The sequence below is a fragment of the Andrographis paniculata genome, unplaced genomic scaffold, assembly GCF_009805555.1.
Source record: "Andrographis paniculata isolate CXL003 unplaced genomic scaffold, ASM980555v1 Contig98END, whole genome shotgun sequence".
NCBI lineage: Eukaryota > Viridiplantae > Streptophyta > Magnoliopsida > Lamiales > Acanthaceae > Andrographis > Andrographis paniculata.
The window spans coordinates 709,237-731,792 of record NW_026137637.1 but is presented as its reverse complement, the minus strand read 5'-3'; the positions used below and the strand labels follow the sequence as shown (position 1 = coordinate 731,792).

General features: G+C 32.2%; 2 protein-coding genes across 7 annotated transcripts; one reads left to right on the top strand and one right to left on the bottom strand.

Moving 5' to 3' along the window:
• Nucleotides 1-4,686: 4,686 nt before the first annotated feature.
• Nucleotides 4,687-11,176, bottom strand: LOC127243860 (glycerol-3-phosphate dehydrogenase SDP6, mitochondrial-like). 5 transcript variants are annotated; one of them, XM_051264075.1, is made up of 7 exons: nucleotides 10,754-11,174; nucleotides 9,168-9,641; nucleotides 8,357-8,688; nucleotides 8,093-8,253; nucleotides 6,953-7,211; nucleotides 4,987-5,289; nucleotides 4,687-4,873 (listed from the first exon to the last, which is right to left on the bottom strand). In XM_051264075.1, the coding sequence occupies exons 1-6, from the start codon at nucleotides 11,121-11,123 to the stop codon at nucleotides 4,990-4,992; spliced, it is 1,896 nt and encodes a 631-aa protein (XP_051120032.1). In that variant the 5' UTR covers nucleotides 11,124-11,174; the 3' UTR covers nucleotides 4,687-4,873; nucleotides 4,987-4,989. The 5 variants fall into 5 exon arrangements, with proteins under 5 accessions (XP_051120032.1, XP_051120033.1, XP_051120031.1 ...); XM_051264076.1 differs by having other exon boundaries at nucleotides 4,687-4,869; XM_051264074.1 differs by having other exon boundaries at nucleotides 4,687-5,289.
• Nucleotides 11,177-12,572: 1,396 nt separating this feature from the next.
• On the top strand, nucleotides 12,573-21,585 carry LOC127243960 (vacuolar protein-sorting-associated protein 33 homolog). 2 transcript variants are annotated; one of them, XM_051264220.1, is made up of 23 exons: nucleotides 12,573-12,763; nucleotides 12,852-12,891; nucleotides 13,015-13,095; nucleotides 13,470-13,664; nucleotides 13,745-13,855; nucleotides 13,934-13,999; nucleotides 14,188-14,295; nucleotides 14,395-14,439; nucleotides 15,656-15,712; nucleotides 16,035-16,129; nucleotides 16,542-16,593; nucleotides 16,737-16,793; nucleotides 18,040-18,102; nucleotides 18,178-18,284; nucleotides 18,355-18,477; nucleotides 18,574-18,655; nucleotides 18,743-18,813; nucleotides 19,324-19,404; nucleotides 19,851-19,908; nucleotides 19,998-20,059; nucleotides 20,213-20,306; nucleotides 21,065-21,181; nucleotides 21,271-21,585. In XM_051264220.1, the coding sequence occupies exons 1-22, from the start codon at nucleotides 12,711-12,713 to the stop codon at nucleotides 21,152-21,154; spliced, it is 1,791 nt and encodes a 596-aa protein (XP_051120177.1). In that variant the 5' UTR covers nucleotides 12,573-12,710; the 3' UTR covers nucleotides 21,155-21,181; nucleotides 21,271-21,585. The 2 variants fall into 2 exon arrangements, with proteins under 2 accessions (XP_051120177.1, XP_051120176.1); XM_051264219.1 differs by having other exon boundaries at nucleotides 21,065-21,585.
• Nucleotides 21,586-22,556: the final 971 nt, after the last annotated feature.

Here is a 22,556-nt window from a genome sequence, read left to right as displayed (position 1 = left end):
TTAATTTTTATTATAATATAATACTTTCTATGTTTTATTTATTATATTCATGTTGTTTTTTGTCTTGTTATTTTTTTCTTTTTTAAAAGATTATATCAATTATATTTTAAATTTTATAATTTATAATCTTTTAGTTTTAATTATATTAAATAATTATTTTAATTTTAATTATATATATTATATTTTAAATTATTTTTATTAACATATTATAATTTGTTAGTTTATCTTAAATTTTTATGTACATGGTATAAAATGAAAATGAAAATGAAAAACAAACAAATTTTAGACTATGATTATAAAAGATCATATTTTAAAGGTTTCCAAACATTCTATTAAGGTATAAAAAAGACATGAAAATTCTAAAAATGTATAGAAATTAGATATTCATTTAAAGTCATAATATATTTGTCCACATTATTAATAAATGAAATCTGAATGGTGTAGTTAACAAATTAATTAGTTATAAATTGGCATATTTGTACTTATGGATAGGGTTTGGCAACCTGACACTGTCACGGCTTTTCATTTTGAAATATTGTATCAAAATTATTTAATTTATAAATTTTATAGTCCCTCTCACTTAATCTGTCTATTTAGCTTAAGTATGAAATTTTAAATATTGTATAATTAGTAAGTAATTAAAAAATGTATAAAAATAATTTTGATTTAATAAAATTAATTATAGAATTAAAATTAAGATGATTAAATAGTTTAGTTAAAATAAAATAAAATTATAAATTATGAATTGTAAAATGTAATTAAAGTGTATAATTATAGTTTTTTTTTTAAAAAAAAAAGAAAGAGTAAATTATATTGGACGGACCAAAATAGTTGACAAATTAAATGGAAGTGTTATGAAACGTGATTATATCATAAAATCTAGGAATATGATTTAGATATTATATTCGAGATTTTTGAGATATGGTTTGCATATTATTGGCATAGACTTAGCCTATAAATATCTATGTATTCTTACTTTAACATGTGTCTGCGTACTAGTAAACTTTTCTGGCTTGGCAGCGCCCCCAAACGTAGATCATTATGATCGAATTAGGTGTGTTCTTGTATCTTTGTTTATCTCTTCTTGATTTCCTGAAATTTTCGCAACAAGTGGTATCATATTCTGATTCGTTGGTAAGGTGGACTGTAAGACATCGGATATTAATTGTGGCTGTGGGAATCTCTTGTGACTTGCGGAGGTGCCTTGTGTTGAAAGTCTGTGCTCTCATATCAAGTGAACCTTTGGTTTGTTTGTGGGAATCAAGATGGTTGATCATCGTGCTGTCAAGGTAGTCGATGGAATGAACTTCGGTTTCTAGACGATGTAGATAGAAGATTACCTATATGGTAAAGATCTAGAGGCGGCGTTGAAGGAGAAATCCAAAGATATGGATGAAGTTGAATACAAGAAGATCGAAAGGAAGACGATGAGTGCAGTTTGACTAACCCCTTTTGGGAGAATATCTCGAATTTAGTTATGAGGCAAAAGGAAAGGATAAGATCAAGAATGGTCAAAGTTGAAGCCGAAGAACAAGGACAAGGAAGATGCAAGTCAGGTGGTATGTTGGAACTGCAAGGGGCACTTGAAACGAGAGTGCGGGGCGCCGGATAAGGATCAGGGTTCGGCAAACGCAACAGAGGAGATATCCAATGCGCTGATTCTGAGCGTCAGCAGTCCAATTGAGTCATGGATTTTGGTCTCAGGAGCGTCATTCCACTCATGCAATGCAGTTATTCGGGAATCATGGAATCATATACTGCAGGTAATTTTGGTGTTGTTTATCTTGCAGATGATGAGACACTAAAAATTGTAGGTAAAAGGATGGTTCAAATCAGAACACCGAATGGTAGGGAGTGGAGACTGAATGACGTGAGACATGTCCCGGGTCTAAAACGGAATCTGATTTCCGTGGGACAATTGAATGAGGTAGGTTACTCGACAATTTTTGAAACTAAGTCGTGGAAGGTAACTAAAGGATCCATTGTGGTGGCCCAAGGGAGAAGAGATAGAACTCTCTGCATTACGAAAATCATGCAAGACGGAATCAATTCTGTGGCCATAAAAAATGACACAAATTTATGGCATCTTGTCTCGGACACATGAGCGAGAAGGGGATAGGGAAGCTCATTTCAAAGAGAAGATTGTCAGGTCTCAAGTCCGTCGATATTGGAGTATGCGAGGATTGTATCTTTGGGAAGCAACGAAAGGTGGCGTTGTTGGGAGAGACCTGGAAAATGAAAAGTTGGAGTTGGTTCATACGGATCTGCGGAAACCAGCTTTTGTATCGACCCTTGGAGACTTACAGTACTACACTGCAGTTATTGACGACGTTACAAGGGAGATATGAGTATATTTCTTTAAGCGTAACTATGATACTTTTGATACCTTTAGGAGGTGGAAAACATGTGCAGTGGGAATAGTGAACCGATTTATGAGCAATCCTTCAAGACAGTCTAAGGTGGTGACCTTAGATGAATTGAGGTTGTGTTCAACCTCAATTGGCCTCGACGAGTGAAGAAGGAGACTTGGTGCTGTCATTGCCTATGAAGTATAATGTTAAAGTGGAAGATGCAATCAGTCTTCAAGTGAGAGATTGTTAACATATGAAGCCTGATTATATCATAAAATTTAAATATATGATTTGGATATGATTTAGATATATGATTTGGATATGATTTAGATATTATATTTTAGTAATTTGGATATTATTGGCATAGATTTAGCCTATAAATATCCATGTATTCTTACTTTAACGTGTCTGCGTACTTTATAGTAAGATTCTTGGCTTGGCAATGTCCTGGAAGTAGATCATTCTGATCGAACTAGGTTACCAAATTCTCGTATTCTTGTGTCATTGTTTGTCTTCTTAATTTTCTGGAATTTTTGTAACAGAAACAAGAGTATTAAAACTGATATTCAATATAATTTGATTAAAAAATATAACATTTATTTTTTATTTTACAAAATTTAAGTCCTGAAATATAAATATTATTAACTAGGGTGTGGGGTGACTTATTTAAAAAAATAAAAATAAAAATTATAGGATGATTTGAATTACTAATACTTTGTAAAATTTTCATTGAGAAATGTGATCGGTAAATAATAAAGAATATTCATCAACTTTTTGGCGTTACAAAATTCTTTTAGCATTATGCATCAAATTCTATTGGTTTGTTTAGTTTTGAGTTCAAAGTGATGATTTTTTTAAAGATGATCTTTTTTATTATTATTGAAAACTGATTAAACAATAAATTTTTTTAAACATAAAAATCTATTTATTTATTTTTTATTATTATTTGGAACTAAATTACTATACAACTTATAGTTAATACAATTCTAAGAAAAATATCTTATTTTTTTTCCATGAAACATCACACCAAAATTAAACACTTATAGTGATTGAATTTTAAATTTAAAGAATATATTGAAGGTGGTTTATTTATTTAATATTAAATTTATTATATTTTATTGTACATTTTAATAAAAATATATTATTTTGTAATATATATTTATATGTAAATGTATATAAATAATTGTTTTATCAAATAAAACAAATAAAAATATAAATTTTTTAATGAATCCAATATAATGTACAATGTTTAAAAAAAATAAAAATATAATAGTCTTCATGTGCAAGATTTTCATTTACTTTTTACGTGTAAATTTTTTAATATTAGTATTATAATGGGTTATAGTAAAAAAGACGAAAATATCCCTATTTGTATTGTGTAATATAAAAGTAACGACATTTGTGTAATATAGTATAAGTTGGAAGGGTATTTATTATGTTAAATAGGTAGTACAATTACTAAATTAGGAAATGGTAACCTTGTTTTGGAACGAAAGAAAATGGAAAATGACAACCTTTCAATTGGACGGAGAGAATATAATACTAACCAATACGGGTGTTTCTAAAAAAAATTATCACATCCAAACTAATGCTCCATTCCACATTGGATGTTCGCATTACCGTACACACGAGAATTTATGATAAATATAATTAGTAGATAATTAAGAATGTATTACTGAAAATAAATATTTTATAATATAAATAATTATAAATTAAAATTAAGATAACTAATTAGTTTAATTAAAATTTTAAAAAATAATTAGAAATTTAAAAGGAGATTAAAATGTGTAATTATTTTTCAAATAAAAAAAATGACATAATATGTGAGACGAACAGAAAACAACAATATAAATATAGTAGATGAGACGAGAGAAAATTAAATTGATTTGTACAGTAATTATTTAAAATACTTATCTGTATTTGTATTTACATTTATACTCTTTAAAATGTATTTTTTTTTTTGCGCAAACAGATGAAATATTTAAATAATGTTGACTTAATTCTTTTTTTAATAGTAAATAACATGATTTTATACTTATAAAGTGAAATATATCAACAAACTAAAAAATTTTGTACCATCCAATTTTGTAATAAATTAAAAAATAATAATGTTTTATTAAAACATCTGACTTTATAATTTATATATAAAATAATTGTATATATAATAATATATTTATAATTTAAATAAAAAAAAATCATATTAATGTATGATTATTTTTTCTAAAATAATAAAAGATAAAAAAATACTTAATTGGGACGGAGGGTATAACTTAGCCAAAGCCAAATAAGTTTCTCCTAACAAAGAATGGCTTTGCAGATAAATGAATCAGCAACGTCGAAAAGGCAGGGTATTATTGCATCACAACAACAATGAATATACAAAAAATCAGAACATACGACCAAAGGCATTGTTCTTACCATGTCCAAAAAATACAAACCGAAGTTCGGCGCAAACTCGCCGGCTCCCGAGCTAGACAGGATCACAACATACACTCCCGGAAGCCTCAAAACAATAAACCTGTCTGAACAAAATAAAACAGAGCCAAAACAGTCACCCGCATAAGGCCAAAGCTCAACAATAAATCAATAATGAGCCTACAAACTTACAATACATTAGAAACAAACAAAGCTTTACATTTCAGGTATGCTTGCCATCATTAAATCGAGCATTTCTCGAAGACTTGAAGGTCTCGAGGAATTGTTGAGCCCTTTGCAGCTCTTGCTTGCGCCTCGACCTGTCCCAATTGTGCTCAGCAGCCAATATTTCGATGACACGTGGCACTGCCCTCCGGGCAGCATCCGTGTCGAGAAAAGCAAGACGAGAACGTCTGGCTATGAAGTCGACTGCAGACTCGCAGTATTCATGGCGCGCACAATATGCAACTTCGGCTTCAAGAACAGGGTATCCATGGGCTAGCCGTTTTCCCAGGCTCTCGTTCTAACATGCTCGAATCATAGAGATAGAGAGAATTGAGTTGTAGTAACAGGAAAATGAAAATGAGGAAGATGAATATGTTCAAGAACTCAATATTATTGTAAAACTGAAATAAAACTACAAGTTAGTAACTTTTACTTTTAAAAAAAAATAAATACTCCCTCCGTCCTCGTCGTGGTCTGTATAAGACTTACTATTTAGGGTTATTCTACCCAAATAGTCCATTTTTATTTATAGTCCATGCGGTCAATTGATTAACAATTTACTCTCACTCTTACTTTTATTTACCAAAATATTATTTCAAGCAATACACTTTTAAAACTTTTCTATTTTACACAATGACCCTCGCTAATATAATATTATTTTTCTTTATTATAGTACAAAAATCTTTTTGGGACACTACAATGTAACATAAGGATTTTCCTGAAAAGGAAAGGAAAACTCCCTCGTATTTTTGAGAAATACTGCACATTATACCTTCAATATTGCATGATACACCTTTGTATTTTTAAAAATATTGCACAGCACCATCTAAAATAGGAATTTTGTGCAATGTTTTTTACAACACAAGGAAGTATCATGTAATTTTTAAATAATAAAGGGGAATAGTGTAGACTCTTCAAACAAGTGAATTATAAGTAATTTTCCCGAAAAGATATTAACTATCTATTTTTATCTAAAACATCCCACAACTATTTCACCTAAAAATATATCAACAAATAAACACAAAGTAAAAAACCATCCGGACATCAAAGTTTAGTCATTTTACATAAAAAGGCTATTGATATTAGGATAACTCAAAATGGTTTGTTGTGCTATTGTAGTGACGAAAAGTAGCAACATGTAATTGATGTAGGCAAATGTTGACATTTTTCTTCACACTAGATTAACACAATCGAACATTTGAAGTAATTGACATTCTAAAATTATAAAAAAAAAAAACTTCTGTAAAGAATCAAAATAGGAATGAAACCTATTTACGCAATTAAAAATATAGTGTCTTTACTTTCAATTATTCACATAATTCCCTATAAAAATACATTTTCTTCTAAAAATATATTTTAATTAGCACTTTTGACATATCAGATCTCAATAAATAACAACAAAAACGTCAAACATTTCTAAACACTAAAAAAGCACAACCACAATTTCCCTATCGGAAAAAATGTAACTGTGATCTTGTAAGTGACACTCCTATTATTTGGTCCTTTAAGTTGACCCCATCAAGAAATAATATGGTATATTACTTGTTAGCATTTCTAATTTTACATGTAACATTAACATACAGTTATAGATAATGACACTTAGAGAGTCTACGACACATGTATAAAAGGGTGTCACTTAAGGGCGAAATACAGGACCATTCTCATATAAGTGACCAAAATGATAACGAGCAACAACTATAAGACCAAAATAACATTTTCTCCATTTTACCTAAAACAAAAAATACCATAGCACAGCGACCAACTTCAAACTACAGGAATAAAATTGCATTTTGTCATAAGTTTAAAACACAAAATAACCGTTCTTGTGGAACCAAGAGCACCATTTTATAGACCATTGCATGCAACTCAATTTCACCGAAATCTCCAAGAATCATTAAGATGAATTGAAGATATATATATATATATATATATATGCAAGTATTAAACCAATATAGATATACCTGAGCTATGGCAGCTATTCGCTCAGCATAAGTGCCATAAGCATGCGACAAATGCTTGGCGGCAGCACTGTCCATTACACCGGGAACAATCTTCCCACCGTAAGACCTTTTCATACGCACATATTGCTGTGCTAATACGGTAAACGATGCAGGATCCCATCCATTAGCCCCAATGAGTTGTAGATTTTGTGTACTGCATTTTCTTCCAGGGGCTAGATCTCCCGACTTGATAGCTGCATCAACAGCATCCTCTGCCATACTGAAAACAGCTTTTGGTAAGGAAAACAAAAACTGTTAAATTAGAATTTCGACAAGTGGAAGTTGAAAGGAGGGAAGTAGCTGCAAGGACTGAATTCAACCCGAAAAATAATTCGATCTCAAGTAACTCAAGGTACTCAATATGCTTATCAAGTCAAGCTTAAACATCATAATCCGATACTCAACAACTGCTAAAAGATGTTATTGAATTTGTATAATGATTTAAGGTTAAGTTTGAGCTCTCTTGTAAGGTTTATAAGCTTGTATATTAAAATTATTTTGATCTTGGTTTCGGTCCAGATAGTTTTTTCAGGGGATACATTCGTATCAAATATTAATAATCACAATTTATTTTTACTTTTTAATAAATTACATGAATGAAATTTAGAGTGTGTTCACTTAATGTTTTAATATTGCTCGATTCTCCAGAAATATTACCCAAAAAAAGTATAATTAATACATAATATACAACATATACACATAACAATAAAAGTTAACAAAAACATATAAAACATCATTCCCTATAATACTCTCACAATTCTCCATACCTCAACTAAAATGCCTAAAACTATAAACGCTAAATAAACACATTCTTAATAATTCTTATCAAAATCTTGAACAAAATCTATATTAATAGATATAGCAATGATATTCTAAAAAGTAGCAAGTATATATGGCAATGATATTGAAATATCTGGTGAATTAGGATGTGTTCTTCCACCAATTCCAAAAAATACACTTTCCCAAAAAAATTAATATATTACACACATTCATTACTTTTATATTACTTATACAATTCTCTATACTCCACATAAAAGAATATCTCTTCAAATAATTTCACTAAACAAACACACCCTTAAGTATTTCTCAAACTAAATTTACCTTCTATACGTAGTCCATTTTCCACCAGTAATTGTCACTAAGCCAGGAAAATCTTCGCACACTACATGATCTCTGGAGATGCTCTCGGTGTTTTTAGCACTAGGATCCATAGCTAATGGTCGGATGCCACTCCAAGCCGACAAAACATCCATTCGCCTCACCTAAACAATTGTTATAATTAACAGTCCATGAAATGGAAAACAAAATACGAAAGCAAGAATCAAAATGAGAAACAGAAAATGCAAAAGAAATATAAACACAAACCTTAACATTAAGATAATCGGAGATGGCATCCAATATGAATTCAATCTCGTCCTCGTGAGGCTCGGGCAGCATTGTAATACTGGTGTTTGAGTCAGTGGTACCGGCAACTGTTCTTCCTAACCACGGAAGCATGAAGATAACACGACCGTCCTTAGTCTTGGGAACAATCAAACCCATTCCTTCGGGAGAATAATAATCAGGAAGGATGATGTGGACACCACTGCTGGGACTGATCATCTGCTTCGCCTCCTTGTTCGCCATCCTCCTAACAGAATCACAAAAAGGCCCGGCTGCATTTACTACAACTTTCGCATAAGCATCAAACTCCTTGCCTGCATATGTTTGACAAAATAACGTTTAATTCAGTCAATACCAATAGAAACATAAAAAGTTGAATTTGAATAATTTTGGTTGATGTGATGTTTTAATCATAAAATAAATTTGTAATACTCCCTCTGTCCTACATTGCATATCCGGGTTACTGTAAACACGAAAATTTATGATAAGTATAATTAGTAGATAATTAAGAATGTATTAGTGAAAATAATTTAATTAAAATTTTAAAACCTTTAAAATAGAAAGATTAAAATAAGATTAAGGTGTGTAATCATTTTTTAAAAAAAGAAAGTGATATAAGATGTGAGACATACAGAAATGGCAATGTGGACATGGTAGGTGGGACGGAGGGAGTATAATATAAGAAAAGAAAAATAATTGCTTGATGTGATATTTTTGGAAAAAAAGAAAAGAAAAGAATATGATTAGTAAGAATCGAAAAACAGGGTACACTCCATCAAGGTTATGCCATTACCTGTTAAATTATTTCTTATCCGAGCGCCAGTTATCCGGCCGGTACTCTCGTCCTTTAGAAACGATATCACTTCAGCATGGTTAAGAACTGCGGCTCCTGCTAAAGCTGCAGTACATGCTAATGAAACATTTAATCGAGAATCGTTCATTTGTCCATCATAATAGATGACAGTTCCTTTCAAGTTCCGGTCTTTTCCCTTTTTAGCCAACGTGGGGAAGAGTTCGACAGACTCCTGTACTGAATAATATCGGGACAAGTGAAGCAAGCGCCGGCCAGCTACTAGATCATACATTTTCAGACCAATCCAGTAATAAACGACCTCAAACCAACTAAAACATGGCGTCATACAGGGCAGCGCGTTGCAGAGGTGGGGAGCATTGTCGATAACTTGCTTACGCTCCTCAAGTGCATGGAAAACCAGCTTTAACTGCCCATAATCTAAGTTGAAAACGGCCTTTTCCAGATAGCGAACTCCTGACATAGATAATCTTCAACAAAATGTCAAGATTGGGTGTGGCAGCTAGAAACACGAATGGATCAAATTAAGACTAAAATTTTAAAGCTTGGTTTGTTAAGCAATAAAATCAATGATAGATGAAAAGCAAAGACTAATTGCAACATCAAAAAACGGATTTTAGTTCTGGAAAAATGGTAAATTGTTGAATCAAGTTTACCAAGGTATGTTGAAATGCATAACAGCTTAGGAACTCAGGATAAAATCAAATAATGTCCAAAAAAACATAATCATAAACTATCCTCCTATAAATACTGATGTTCAACACTCCCCTTAAGATCAACTCATCATAGTCCTAAATATCAAAATGTTATAGTTACTCCTAAAGATGAAAGAACACAATGAATACATTAAATCTCGAACAAAAGATAGTTTTTTTCTTTTCTTATCTTTTCTATCTATCTCTGTCCCTCAGAAAAATATCTCATCCACCACGATAGCGGAATAATGATGCGATAAAAGGGAGGGTAATTTTCCAAATTTCCAAAATAACACAATCTATTTATTGCCGACAATTTAATTCTTCAAGTGTCCATCTTTCGAAAACATTGGAAAATACAAACTACAACAACCGCAACTACATATTGCGAATATTCATTTTTGTGTTGTTTGAAAATCTACAGGTAGTGCAGCTTCTCATCAGAAGAAAAATTCACTCTTAAAAAAGTCATCGAAGATTGTCTCTCTCCCACCTATGTCCGCCTTGATCCGTCACTCATTTTTCATACAAAATATCATATCCAATAACTAATTAACTTGATGAGAGCATGAGTGCAGAAAAAGTTCGATTGGACTTTTCACATCAAATTCCCACCACAACTATCATACTTTTAAGTTCATAATTTTAATTTGTGTTCCACCAACATATCTAAAACTACAAAAATTAATCCAAGAAGTAATTTTCAAATTTTGCAGAGCTAAAGCTTTCACTTCCCAAGGAATCACAGATTTACCAATTAACAGTATAAGAAAGCTATCAATGCCAACTCACTTCAACTCGGACCAAACTCAGTGCTCATAACCCCAATTTCAATCCTGCAAATTAATTCTCGCCTAATTTAAAATTGCAGACCTCCATGGATGAGCTTCGTGGATCTCGACGAAGTTCCGGAGCCGAAATCCTCGCGCTCGACAAGGCCGACGCGGAGGCCGCGCGTGGCGCCGTCGAGCGCAACTCCGCAGCCAGTCGCGCCGCCGCCGATGACCAGAATGTCGAGAGGATTGAAGGCGGTGGACCCGATCAAAGCCGATTCCTGGACTGACCGCGGCGGGACGTTGGCGAATGGATCCCCAATCTGCTGCCTCACATCGGCAAGGGCTGGCTGCGCGCCGCCGTGGTCGCTAGCGGCGATTGAAGAGTTGTTAAGGAGGGTTAAATAAGCTCCTCCGGCGATTCCGGCGACGGCGCCGATGCGGCGGAGGTGTGCGGAGGCGGCCGTCATTTAGCAGGATTGCGATCAAAGGTTTGTTTGATTGTTCAATTGAGGAGAAAGTGAGTGATTGCTTTGGGATCCGAACCTGCGCCAAGCTGCTGCAATAACGCCACGTGTAACCTGAAATTATTAAATTACTATTATAGCCCTAAAAGTCAAAAGCTAAGCTTGTTTTCTTTTCCATAACACAGAAGAGATCATTGGTTTAAAATTTACTCACTTTAAGCAATTAGTTTATAACATGTGTTCTGATTTTTTAATATTTTTTAAAATAAAAAATAATTAATTTAACTAAAATTACAATTTTACTCTCCAATCTTTTATTTTTCATTTTATTCGTAAATACTTTAACACTTCAATCTAAATTTCTCTCCTGTAACATTATCCACTCTAGCCCTAATTTTCTCGTGATGCCTACGGCCACCCAAATTTCATCATAATTCGCAAATTAAACTTCCCACATCATAATTCGCAAATTAAACTTCCCAACCCTGCATTTATTTTCTATTTCTTTCTCATCTTCACAACTCTCTCTTATTCTCTTCCCTTTTCGTTGATCATCGATTCACTCCTGACGACGCCCTGCGCCGCTGCCCCCGCCGTTTTTCCTACTCGTCGTCGTCGATCGCGACACCAGCCATTGGGGTCTGCTCCACCGAAGCGGCCGTCGTCTCTCATCCCGTCTTCTTTTTTCTTCTTCTTTCTTCTTCTCTTCACCGGAGTATTTTTCTCGCCAAAAGATTAGGGCTGAAAGAAAAAAAGTAAATTGGGTGAGAGTATTTAATAGAAATTGAAGGAAATAAATAAAATATTGGATAGGTAAATTATAATTTTAGTTAAGTTAATTATTTTTTTATTTAAAAAAAATATTAAAAAGTCAGAACCAATGTTATAAAATAATTGGTTAAACTTATTAAACTGTGTAAGTTTTAAATCGAGGATCCCTTGCCCCGTAATATCATCGACACTCTAACCTTAATTTTCTCATGATGCCGACGGCCACCCAAATTTCATCATAATTCTCAAATTAAACTTCTCAAACTTGTATTTATTTTCTATTTCTTACTCTTCTTCACAACACTTTCTTATTCTCTTCCCCTTCATTGATCATCGATTCACCCCCGACAATGCTCTGCGCCGCTGCCCAAGCCACCGCCCGCTGTTTTTCCTACTCGTCGTCGTCGACCGCGACACCAGCAATTGGGGTCTGCTCCACCGAAGCGGCATTCATCTCTCCTGCCCTCTTCTTTTTCTCTTCACTGAAATATTTTTTTCACCAAAAAATTAGAGCTGAAAGAAAAAAAGTAAATTGGGTGGGAGTATTTAATAAGAATGAAAGGAATTAAATAAAATATTAAATAGGTAAATTATAATTTTAATTAAGTTAATTATTTTTTTATTAAAAAGTAGAACTAATGTTATAAAAAGTATTTTAAATCGAGGATCCTTGCCAATTCAAATAAAAACAATCACGTTCAAAAACACACAATTGAAAGAAACGATTTCAGTGTTAATTAACTTCGTTCCGACGAACAAGCTCACGATCTTCACCCCGATCGAAACACTCGCAAATCTTCGGAGGGAGAAGAGGGAGCCATGTCTCAGATTCCAAATTTGGAGAATGCTCCGATCAACCTCGCTTCAATCCGGTAAGTTTTGGATTCCGCTGCTGCATCGGGTATTTATTTATTCATTTTTATGTTTTCGTTTGATTTGATTTTTGTTGTTGGATTTCAGTGCACGAGCTCAGACGGAGCTTGAACATGTTCTAAAAAATGTGAGTTTGGTTTTAATCCGATAATAATCCGGAAATTGACTTTACTTTGTGGTTGTCTTGTGAAATGGATTTGAATTATTTCAAATTTATTTGCAAATTTGTTGGTTCTCAATGTGTTTTTAGATTCGAGGAGACAAGTGCTTGGTAATTGATCCGAAGCTTAGTGGCTCACTCTCGCTTGTTGTCCAAAGCTCAGAACTGAAGGTATTGATGTTATAATTCGTTTATTTATTTATTTATTTTTATTGATTTTTATTTTATTATGTATTATTTAGCCTCACTGAAAAATCTATTAAGATGGTAAATTGTTGAAGTTTCTAATTGACATATGATTTGGTAGAGTTGTGTTGCAACTTGCAACTGCTCTGCTTTCGAACATTTTAACAAGAGTCAAGGTGGATGTAGAAACGACGTAATAACACATTCTTCCTACGAACTGGGGAAATGTATTTACCAATGTTTTCATTAATGTTTATGTTAATTTTAATGAAGAAGTTTATGAATCATGTAAGGCTTAATTAGCAGAAAACATTACAGTCCTTAAGCTAATGCGTAGTGTGAATCTTTCTTAATATCAGAAGCACGGTGCTGAGCTGCGGCATTTAACAGCTGAACCAATTCAAACGGAACGCACTAAAGTGGTCTACCTTGTTCAAGGGGAACTTAACTTGATGAAATTCATTTGCTCACACATTCACAATGACACTTCAAAGGGGCTTCACAGAGAATATCACCTTTACTTTGTTCCACGTCGATTAGTTGCGTGTGAGAAGGTAAGCAATATGGTAGCTGAAGAATTGATAAAATTTGAGTTATTGTTTGCTGTAATAATCTACTTTATTTTAATTTTCAGATACTTGAGGAGGAAAAAGTACATGATCTGTTGAACATTGGGGAGTTTCCATTATACTTGATTCCACTGGATGAGGATGTATTATCTTTTGAACTTGATCTTGCTCAGAAAGTATGTGTTGGATTTAATAACTTTTGTTTTTGACTCTACAGTTTATTATGTGTGACAGCACAAGGATTTTCCTTGCAGGAGTATATGGTAGATGGAGATGCAACTTCCCTTTGGCATATTGCCAAAGGCATCCACAATCTGGAGGTATATTTAATTAATTATGTTCTTCAAGTTGGTGTGAATCCTTTACGCTTTTAGAGCTTTACATGATCCTGTAATCAGTTTTAATTATCAGTACATGTTAGAGCTTTGTATCTGTTCTTTCCAATGTGTTTCCTTCTTCCCCCGGATTTTTTACTCTTTTCTGAGATTTCATTTTATTCATATTGTAGTTCTCTTTTGGTGTAATACCAAATGTCAGAGCCAAAGGAAAAGCAGCAGCACGTATTGCTGACATTATGAATCGCATGCAAGCTGAAGAACCTGTCAATATGTCAGATGTAACCACTCTGCCTACAAATGTGTCTAGTTTTATATGCTATTCTGGAAATTTTTTGTGAACAAATGCTGAATAATATGTATGTGTTCTTAAACTACAGATGGGCATTCCGGAAATAAATACACTTATACTTCTAGACAGAGAGGTATACTTTCATTCCTTCTACAGTGCATTTTCTCCCCTATGCTTCGTGTTACCTGTTCAATTAGCTATAACATTTAACTTCTTTTGTTGGTTAATTAAAACATCTTGTATTTGTGTAGTTTTATTGGTTAATGAAAACTACCTAGACATCTGGGTCTTAGGGGTGTTATAATTTTGAATTTCATTTAATTTTTGGGTAAACATATCTTCACTCAGTGGAGTGTTGGAGATCATAAAATTCTTGTCTGAGCGAATGAAGTCTACTGCCATTTCCTTTACAAAGCCTTGTTAAATGGGTGACAGATTTTATTGCTAATCCACCTATCTTTGGTTGTTTTACCATTTCCATATTAAATGAATGGTAATTGTGTATTGTGTTTAACTTCCCAGTTAACTTGTTTGCATAAAACTAATGTAGCATTTTCCAAGAGATTTACCTTCCACATTGAGTATATTCAATAACATGAACCCTAGGCCTTTGGGAACCATTAAGTTCTTTGTTGAAGTATAGCCCATGTAGGCTTAAATGTAAGTGAAATTAATAATTTGTTCTGCTCAGTGACAAACTAACAACTGATCAGAACTACATGTCCTATTCCTATATGGAACGCCAGCTATTATAGTCAAATTTGATACTAAGGCACATCCTGCATACCTTCTGAGATAAGTTGTTCTCGGATAGAACTATCAATTTATTTATTTGATTATCATTGTTGTTTCTGCAAGTATCTACCTTTTCCTTTCATTAGAAAATTGTAAATGCATTTTTCGAATTAATTTAGCTTGTTGCACTATTTCTTGTTGTATTTTAATATAATCAATAGAAAGCTCAATTCAATCAACATTATGTGAACATGATATCCAAGGAATTGAACTCTTTACATTTCAGAGTTTTACTCATATTCGATGCATTAGATGTGATCATATTCTGCATTATTTTATGAAACAATGTGCATTATGTGAACTAAATTTGGTGATCACCAAGATATCTCGTCAGCTTGACAATGATTTAAACTCTTTAATATTGTGTTGAAATAGACTCTCATAATTATTCAGCACTATCCTATTTCAGGTTATGGTATCCAGAAGTTAATTGCACATGTTGAGAGCTCATTTATTACAACCTAGACCTCATCTTTCATATGCCCTTGATTGTATATAATACTTTATAACTAGGCAGATCTTTGGGACTTGATTTTGCTATTTTCTTCTTGCAGGTTGACATGGTCACTCCAATGTGTTCTCAATTGACTTACGAGGGATTACTAGATGAGGTAGAAATAATATTGTAAATCAAGCTTTTAATTTTCATTTCATTTATTTTTTCCTGTCTTCCAAAATGCCACCTTGAAGAGTATCATTATGAAAGATTTGGAATGGTTTCAAGTTGTGACAAGCATTTTAGAGTGCAAGCTTTTATATATGTACATACATATTTATCAGTTAATCTAAGCAAACCTAGCAACTAAAGCATGGCCAAGTATTTTATGACATGCATCAAAGAACTCTTCTACTTCACAATCACATAAAATAAGTTTTCTTTGTATTTTCTCCTGTGGATTCCTTTATAAGCTATCTCTAATAGGTTTGATGCAGTTTCTTTGTATCAATAATGGTGCTGTGGAGCTTGATTCATCCATCATGGGAGTTCAGCAAGAAGGGAAGAAGATAAAAGTTCCTCTTAATTCTAGGTTTGTGAATTTCTGTATATACTGGATCCTATTTTTGTGTAACATGAATTAATTCCCTATTACACTTTAATTGAAATTGAAGAAAGATTTTTAATTACTCGGCTTCAGGACTATGTTCTTTTCATCTCTTTTGTTTTGTTATTGTTGATCTTTTTTCTTCTTATTTTGTACAAGGCTTGATATATATTGATCCTGTCAATATCTAATAATTCTCCTATTTAAATCGATAACTAATGTCCACACCAAGTAATTAATGTAGGCTTTCTTTGAAAGCTTTTATTGACATATGTGTTTGATATGCAATGTTAATGTTGAGTCCACACTTTTCTGGTGCTTGCACTCCAATGTACTATGCCAATATCTTCTTAGTGTTAGACATTCTTATGATTCATCATTTTGTTGTTTGCTCCAGTGACAAATTATTCAAGGAGATAAGGGACATGAACTTCGAAGTTGTTGTCCAGGTTAATCTTTTTGTTATTTTGGTTGGGAAATTACATTCACTATTTAGCTTTGAACAAGATGACTTAAAAATATTGCCCTGATAGATCTCTTTATATTTTCTTTGAAACTCTATTTTTTAACTGCTGTTTACAGTACGTTTCAGGTTCTTCGTCAAAAAGCAACATCCATGAAGCAAGACTACACAGACATTTCAACTACTGTGAGTTACGCTTTCTTTATTATATTCATTTGATTATTTCTGCAAAAATATTTCATTATGTTTCTGTTTATATTTCAACACTGTTGAATGAAAGAAAAAAAATATTTGAAGCAAGCTAAGAAATCTGAAATTGTATTTACATGATAAAGGTGATTTTTTATGTCACTGAATTAAAATTATATGGATTTGAGAGTTTAATTTATCTTTGAGGTGTCATTATTGAGCATCTCCAACTTCCTTACACAAGGTGCCTTTTCGCTATTCCAAACTTAAGAGACCTTTAATATGGCACTCGTGGATAATTGCTGGGGAGGGGTCTTTTGTGCATTTATGCTTCTGTAATGATAGGTGTGGCAGTCTCTGGCAGATTTACGGCAATATGATATTCCTCCCATCTAGATTTTCAAGGACCTGTGACTAATACATCCTAGAAAAGTGAACTATGTTACAGTAAGAACAGAAAATATTTTCTGAAGTATCTTACCTAATTTTATGAATGTAGGATAACACTGTTAACTAATTTTTTGCATATTTGACTGGATATATTCTGGTTTTTAAGAAATTTGAAGTTGTCGTTATTGTTCCTTCTAGCTATACTATAATAATCCAATCTATTGATACTTATGTTTTATGTTAGGAATAGACCCTTTTCTTTTCTTCTTTTTGAACACACTAAATTTTACTGATGTGTATTCAAACTTAAGTGGGTAAACTAAAATACAAGACCCATCTAACATTTTAAACACTTTTCAAGTGGGATTTGCTTTGGTTTAGATTAACTTTATATGTAATGATATCCTAAATCATTATTCCATCAAATCTAAGGGTTTGTTCTTTTGTGTTTTTATTTTTGTTTTATATTTTTGGTTTGGATGATTTTGAGGTGAGAATAGTTTTGGGATGTGATGTTTTGTTAAAATGAGTGTTGGGTGTGATGATTTTGGTGGAAAAGTTATATGTTGAATAATAAAAAATGAGGAAAAAAACATAGAAGAACACACCCTAAGTAATGGTTGTCCAATAAAGTTGGGAATGGACTGCCATGAAATAGAAAATGTGTACAGAGACATGCCATTAGTAACGGAGATGAGGTGAGCAACTTGTAGCCTAAAAGAACATTCTATTTACTATTTTATGTTTGAATCATTTTCATATATTTTTTTACTGTGTAGAACAACTTTGTTCATCAAATAAAAACTACATTACTACTGAAGTATATGGTTCTAATTCTCTTCCCTTTATACAGACTCAGACTGTCTCGGAATTGAAGGATTTTGTAAAGAAGCTTAACTCCTTGCCAGAAATGACGGTGAATTTCCTTTCCAAACTCATTTATATGTTGAGAATTTATTTGCACAAGTTAAGCTTGTCCTTGCCAATGCAGAGGCATATAAATCTTGCTCAGCATTTATCAACATTTACGTCAAAACCATCATTCCTTGGGAAACTTGATATGGAACAAACCCTTGTGGAGTCTCAGAGCTATGACATGTATGCTTTCATCATGAATATTTGACACTGAAATCAATCGAGACTGATTAATTGTTGTCTGTGAATCCAGATGCTTTGATTACATTGAAGAAATGATTCACAAGCAGGAGCCTCTTGTCAATGTCCTCCGTCTGCTAATTGTATTTTCAGTAACAAATTCTGGATTACCAAAAAAGAATTTTGATTATTTGAGGCAAGTGATATTTATGCACCATTCAATATTGTGTTAAATGTAAAAGATAGATGGATAATATGGTAACACAATTGAAATTTCACTTTTTTTATTCAGGAGAGAGTTCTTACACAGCTATGGTTTTGAGCATATCGCCACACTGAATAACTTGGAAAAAGCTGGATTGTTTAAGAAACAGGTTAAATTTGGATTTCCTTTTTTGTGCCTATCTGACTAAGCTAACAAACATAACATGAAATGATTAGTTATTTGGTTTGTCTGGCAGGATTCAAAGAGTAATTGGTTGACTGTCAAGCGTGCTTTGCAACTTGTAGTTGAGGACACCGACACAGCCAAGTATATTCTTCTGATCTTGATTATGGTTTTATATTTGATGTACTGATCATCTTTTGTGTGAAGAATGGTACTAGATATAGTTTGGTCTGCACATTTGCTTGCTCTTGGATAAGTAATTGAACTTCTGGTAATTTAAACATGGAATATTATTTCAATTAAGAATTCATTCAAGTCATGGAGGATTTCTAGGTCCTACGGAGGGCTTTAACTCAATTTACAAATTCAGAGGAACTATTTAGGTTGTACCAATTATGGTGAAGTATTTGTTCAAGCACTCATCGGGTATCTGTTTTCTTTTGTTTGGCGTTGGCTACATTAGCAAACTTGGTCTAGTCACATGCGTATTAAAGATATTGGGTGTTGACTTATAGGAATAGTAGCAAATGATTTTCTACCTTTAGCCTCTTATCCGAAATTTAAAAGAATTGAGATTCTGATTTGCCTGTATTTGTGTGTTTTCTATCCTTTTTCCTTTTACACACTGATCGCGGTTTTTTTTTTCTCTATCAGTCCAAATGATATTTCGTATGTCTTCTCTGGATATGCTCCACTCAGCATTCGGCTTGTCCAGCATGCAATAAGATCGGGATGGTGAGCTTATTTTCTCATGTCATATCATGAATCGTAGAATATATTATACGATATTCGCTGCATATTAAATCAAGAGCATGCTTATAATTATCGGCCTCTCAATCTTTTTTTTTTTTAATGATATCTTGTATCCGCAGTTAAAATATGGTTAAAGCCTTAAACAGCAGAGTAAGTTGTGCTGTATTTCTATGTTAAAGATTCATGCTGTGGTGACAGAACATATTTACACAATTAACTATTGAAGCAAGCTTCTGCCTTCTTTTAATATAATGATTCCAGTTTCGGTACCATACATAATATTTCAAAATCAACTATAACAGCATTAGCTAATATATTCGCGCAGTATATATATATCTATATATATATATATATATATATCTGCAACTAAATGAAAATAAACTAAAATTCTCATTATGTTCGTAATATTTTCTGTGAAATTCCTGCAGGCGCCCCATTGAGGATGTACTAAGGTTGCTGCCCGGACCACACACTGAAATTAAGAGAGTCAGTTCCTTTTTTCATGTTCCCCTGTAGATTCCCATCCATTTTTCCTTTTCTGTCAGGGGAACACCCAAACGATTTATTTTGTGCAGGGTGGATTTTCCAGCATCCCGTCATATGATTCACTGTCAGGATCTGTCAACAGCTTGGAGAAGTAATATTTCTGTACATCTATGCATATCTGAACCCGACTCTCCTCCTATGTAGAAAACTGTTACGAATAGCTAGATTGCACTCGCGTAGGAAACTCTTCCCTTAATTTAAACTTCGCTAAAATTATGCTTATATGAGCTTTACTGTTGCCCAGACTTGCAGATGGACGTCGCTCTTTAGTCCTTGTAGTTTTCATCGGTGGAGTAACATTTGCCGAAATCTCTGCACTTCGTTTCCTAAGCTCACAGGTATTGTTTCAGTAGATACCCATTAAATATTTACAACATATACTCCCCCCTTCCGTCAAGTTGCACTTAGTTTTTCTTTTTCGGTTATCCGTTAAATTTATGCATAGTTCATTCATAATTAAAACAATTCATTTGTCTACAAGTTCATTACCTCTATTTCAACACATAGTAACCATTTTGCCATGACAATTAAATCACACTCTCACTCTTAGTTAAAAACATTTCCTTAATTGGCTATACCTGCTCACTTTTATATTAAAATACTACTCCTTCCGTCTACTTAATAAGTTTATATTTGGTTTTTGCGTCATTGTACTTAACATTAAAAATATGCTTATATTTGTATAATTTTTTGTATAAATGTCATTCTACTAGTATTATAAGACACTAATAGAAGTATTTTTGTCTTTTTTTTTTTTATTTATTTATACTACGTTTTGATATAATACTTAATATTCAAAGATCAACACACAAAAAAACAAATGTAAGCTTTTAAAGTGGACGGAGGAAGTATTATTTTTTAATTTCTTTGTCCATTCAAAGCTGCTTAATTTTGGCTGATGGGAGTAAATTATTTGTGTTCGAATTTTGAGGATTGTGGAGCAGGACTAATGAAGGTGTTTTAAATATAATGTGTGTTTGAAATAATTGAACAAACTAAACTCTATGTGTAGCCATTCTTGCCTATCAATCAAGTTATGAGACAACTAATTTGATAGTTTATGCTTCGATGCAACTGTTTATTTTTTTACCTGCAGGAAGGAATGGCATACGACTTGATCATAGGAACAACTAAAATAGTGAATGGAAAAACAATGATTGACAGTTTTGTCGACGTATTTGGTTGACTACAAATGGCTCGTCAATTATTTCAGGTTTGCCCATCAAGTTCTTCAATTCTTCTAATTGCAAAATCATAATCAAAAGATTGATGTTTTCTGAGCATGCATCTTGCGGCGTTTAGGTGTCAAGATCATAATTTGATAGTTTATGCTTCGGGTTTGGCATTGGTGAGACAATTGTGTGCTTTTTTCTCTTCATTTCTTGCTGCTCGTATTTTTCTATAAATTCTATTGTTAAGTATCAGTTCCTCCCGACTTTGCAAATATGCTGTTATTACCTTCGATGTCCTTATAAAGTTCCATCATTGATAAGGCATTTTTTTGCCATATCATATTGATCCGATAGGCAAATTTATTCCATGTTATAGACCAAATCTTTAGGCCCTAAGGTGTGTAAATGGGGACAAGGAAATCGAAATATCTTCAATTTTCTTGTTTGTTTGAGCTAAGGATTTAAATTTGATAAATCAACATTTATCATTGATCATTTTTCGTTTTCATTTTCTTTTCATGTTTTGAGAAATTGGGTAGAAATGAAATTTGAGATATGGAGTATGTTCACTTGCCATTTTATTTTTCTACTATTAAACTTTTGCCATTCTTGTAAAAATATTGGGGGTTTGTTCTCTTTTATATTTTTCCTCATACATTTTCTCAAGAGTATTAATATATTAAATACATTTATTTATTTTTTTATTATTTAAGCCATTCTTTATATCTTATATTAAAAATTATTTTATATATTTTATTTTTAGATTTGGATTTTTGAATGGTAGAAGCTTATATTTGAATAGTTAACTTATGTGATATAAATAGATGTTTGATATAATATTTTCAATATAATTTTGATTTTTCAGTATAATATTAAAAAAACAAAATAATAGTTTGATTTGATATTTTTTTAGGAAAAAAAATAAAATCAGTGACAATATTGTTAGAAATTTATAAAAGAAAGCATCCATATTTTTTTACAAAAATGTCATATTGAAACTATTATTTAAACAGAATAAGAATAAAAAAGAAAAAAAACTACCAATTAAATACACCAATATAAAAAATGCAGCTATATTATTTTATAGAAGATTGTGTATAGAAAATTGTATTTGTAATATAAAATAATATTTTGTTAAAAATTGTATTTCACATATATATTATTTGGACTTTTGTTTTCAAAAAATAAAAAATAAAAAAAAATTCATCGTATATTATTTGAATATGAAATTTAAATCAAATATTTTCCAAACCTACCAAAACAAACATAAGTAATTTTATTCTCCATTTTCTTACAATTTTATTTTTTATACCAAACAGCTATTCCTATCATGAGTATATTTGTAAATTCATTATCTTACTTTTGTACTGTTACGTAACTTCAATTTTTTTTTATTTTTTTATTTTTTTTTTCTTT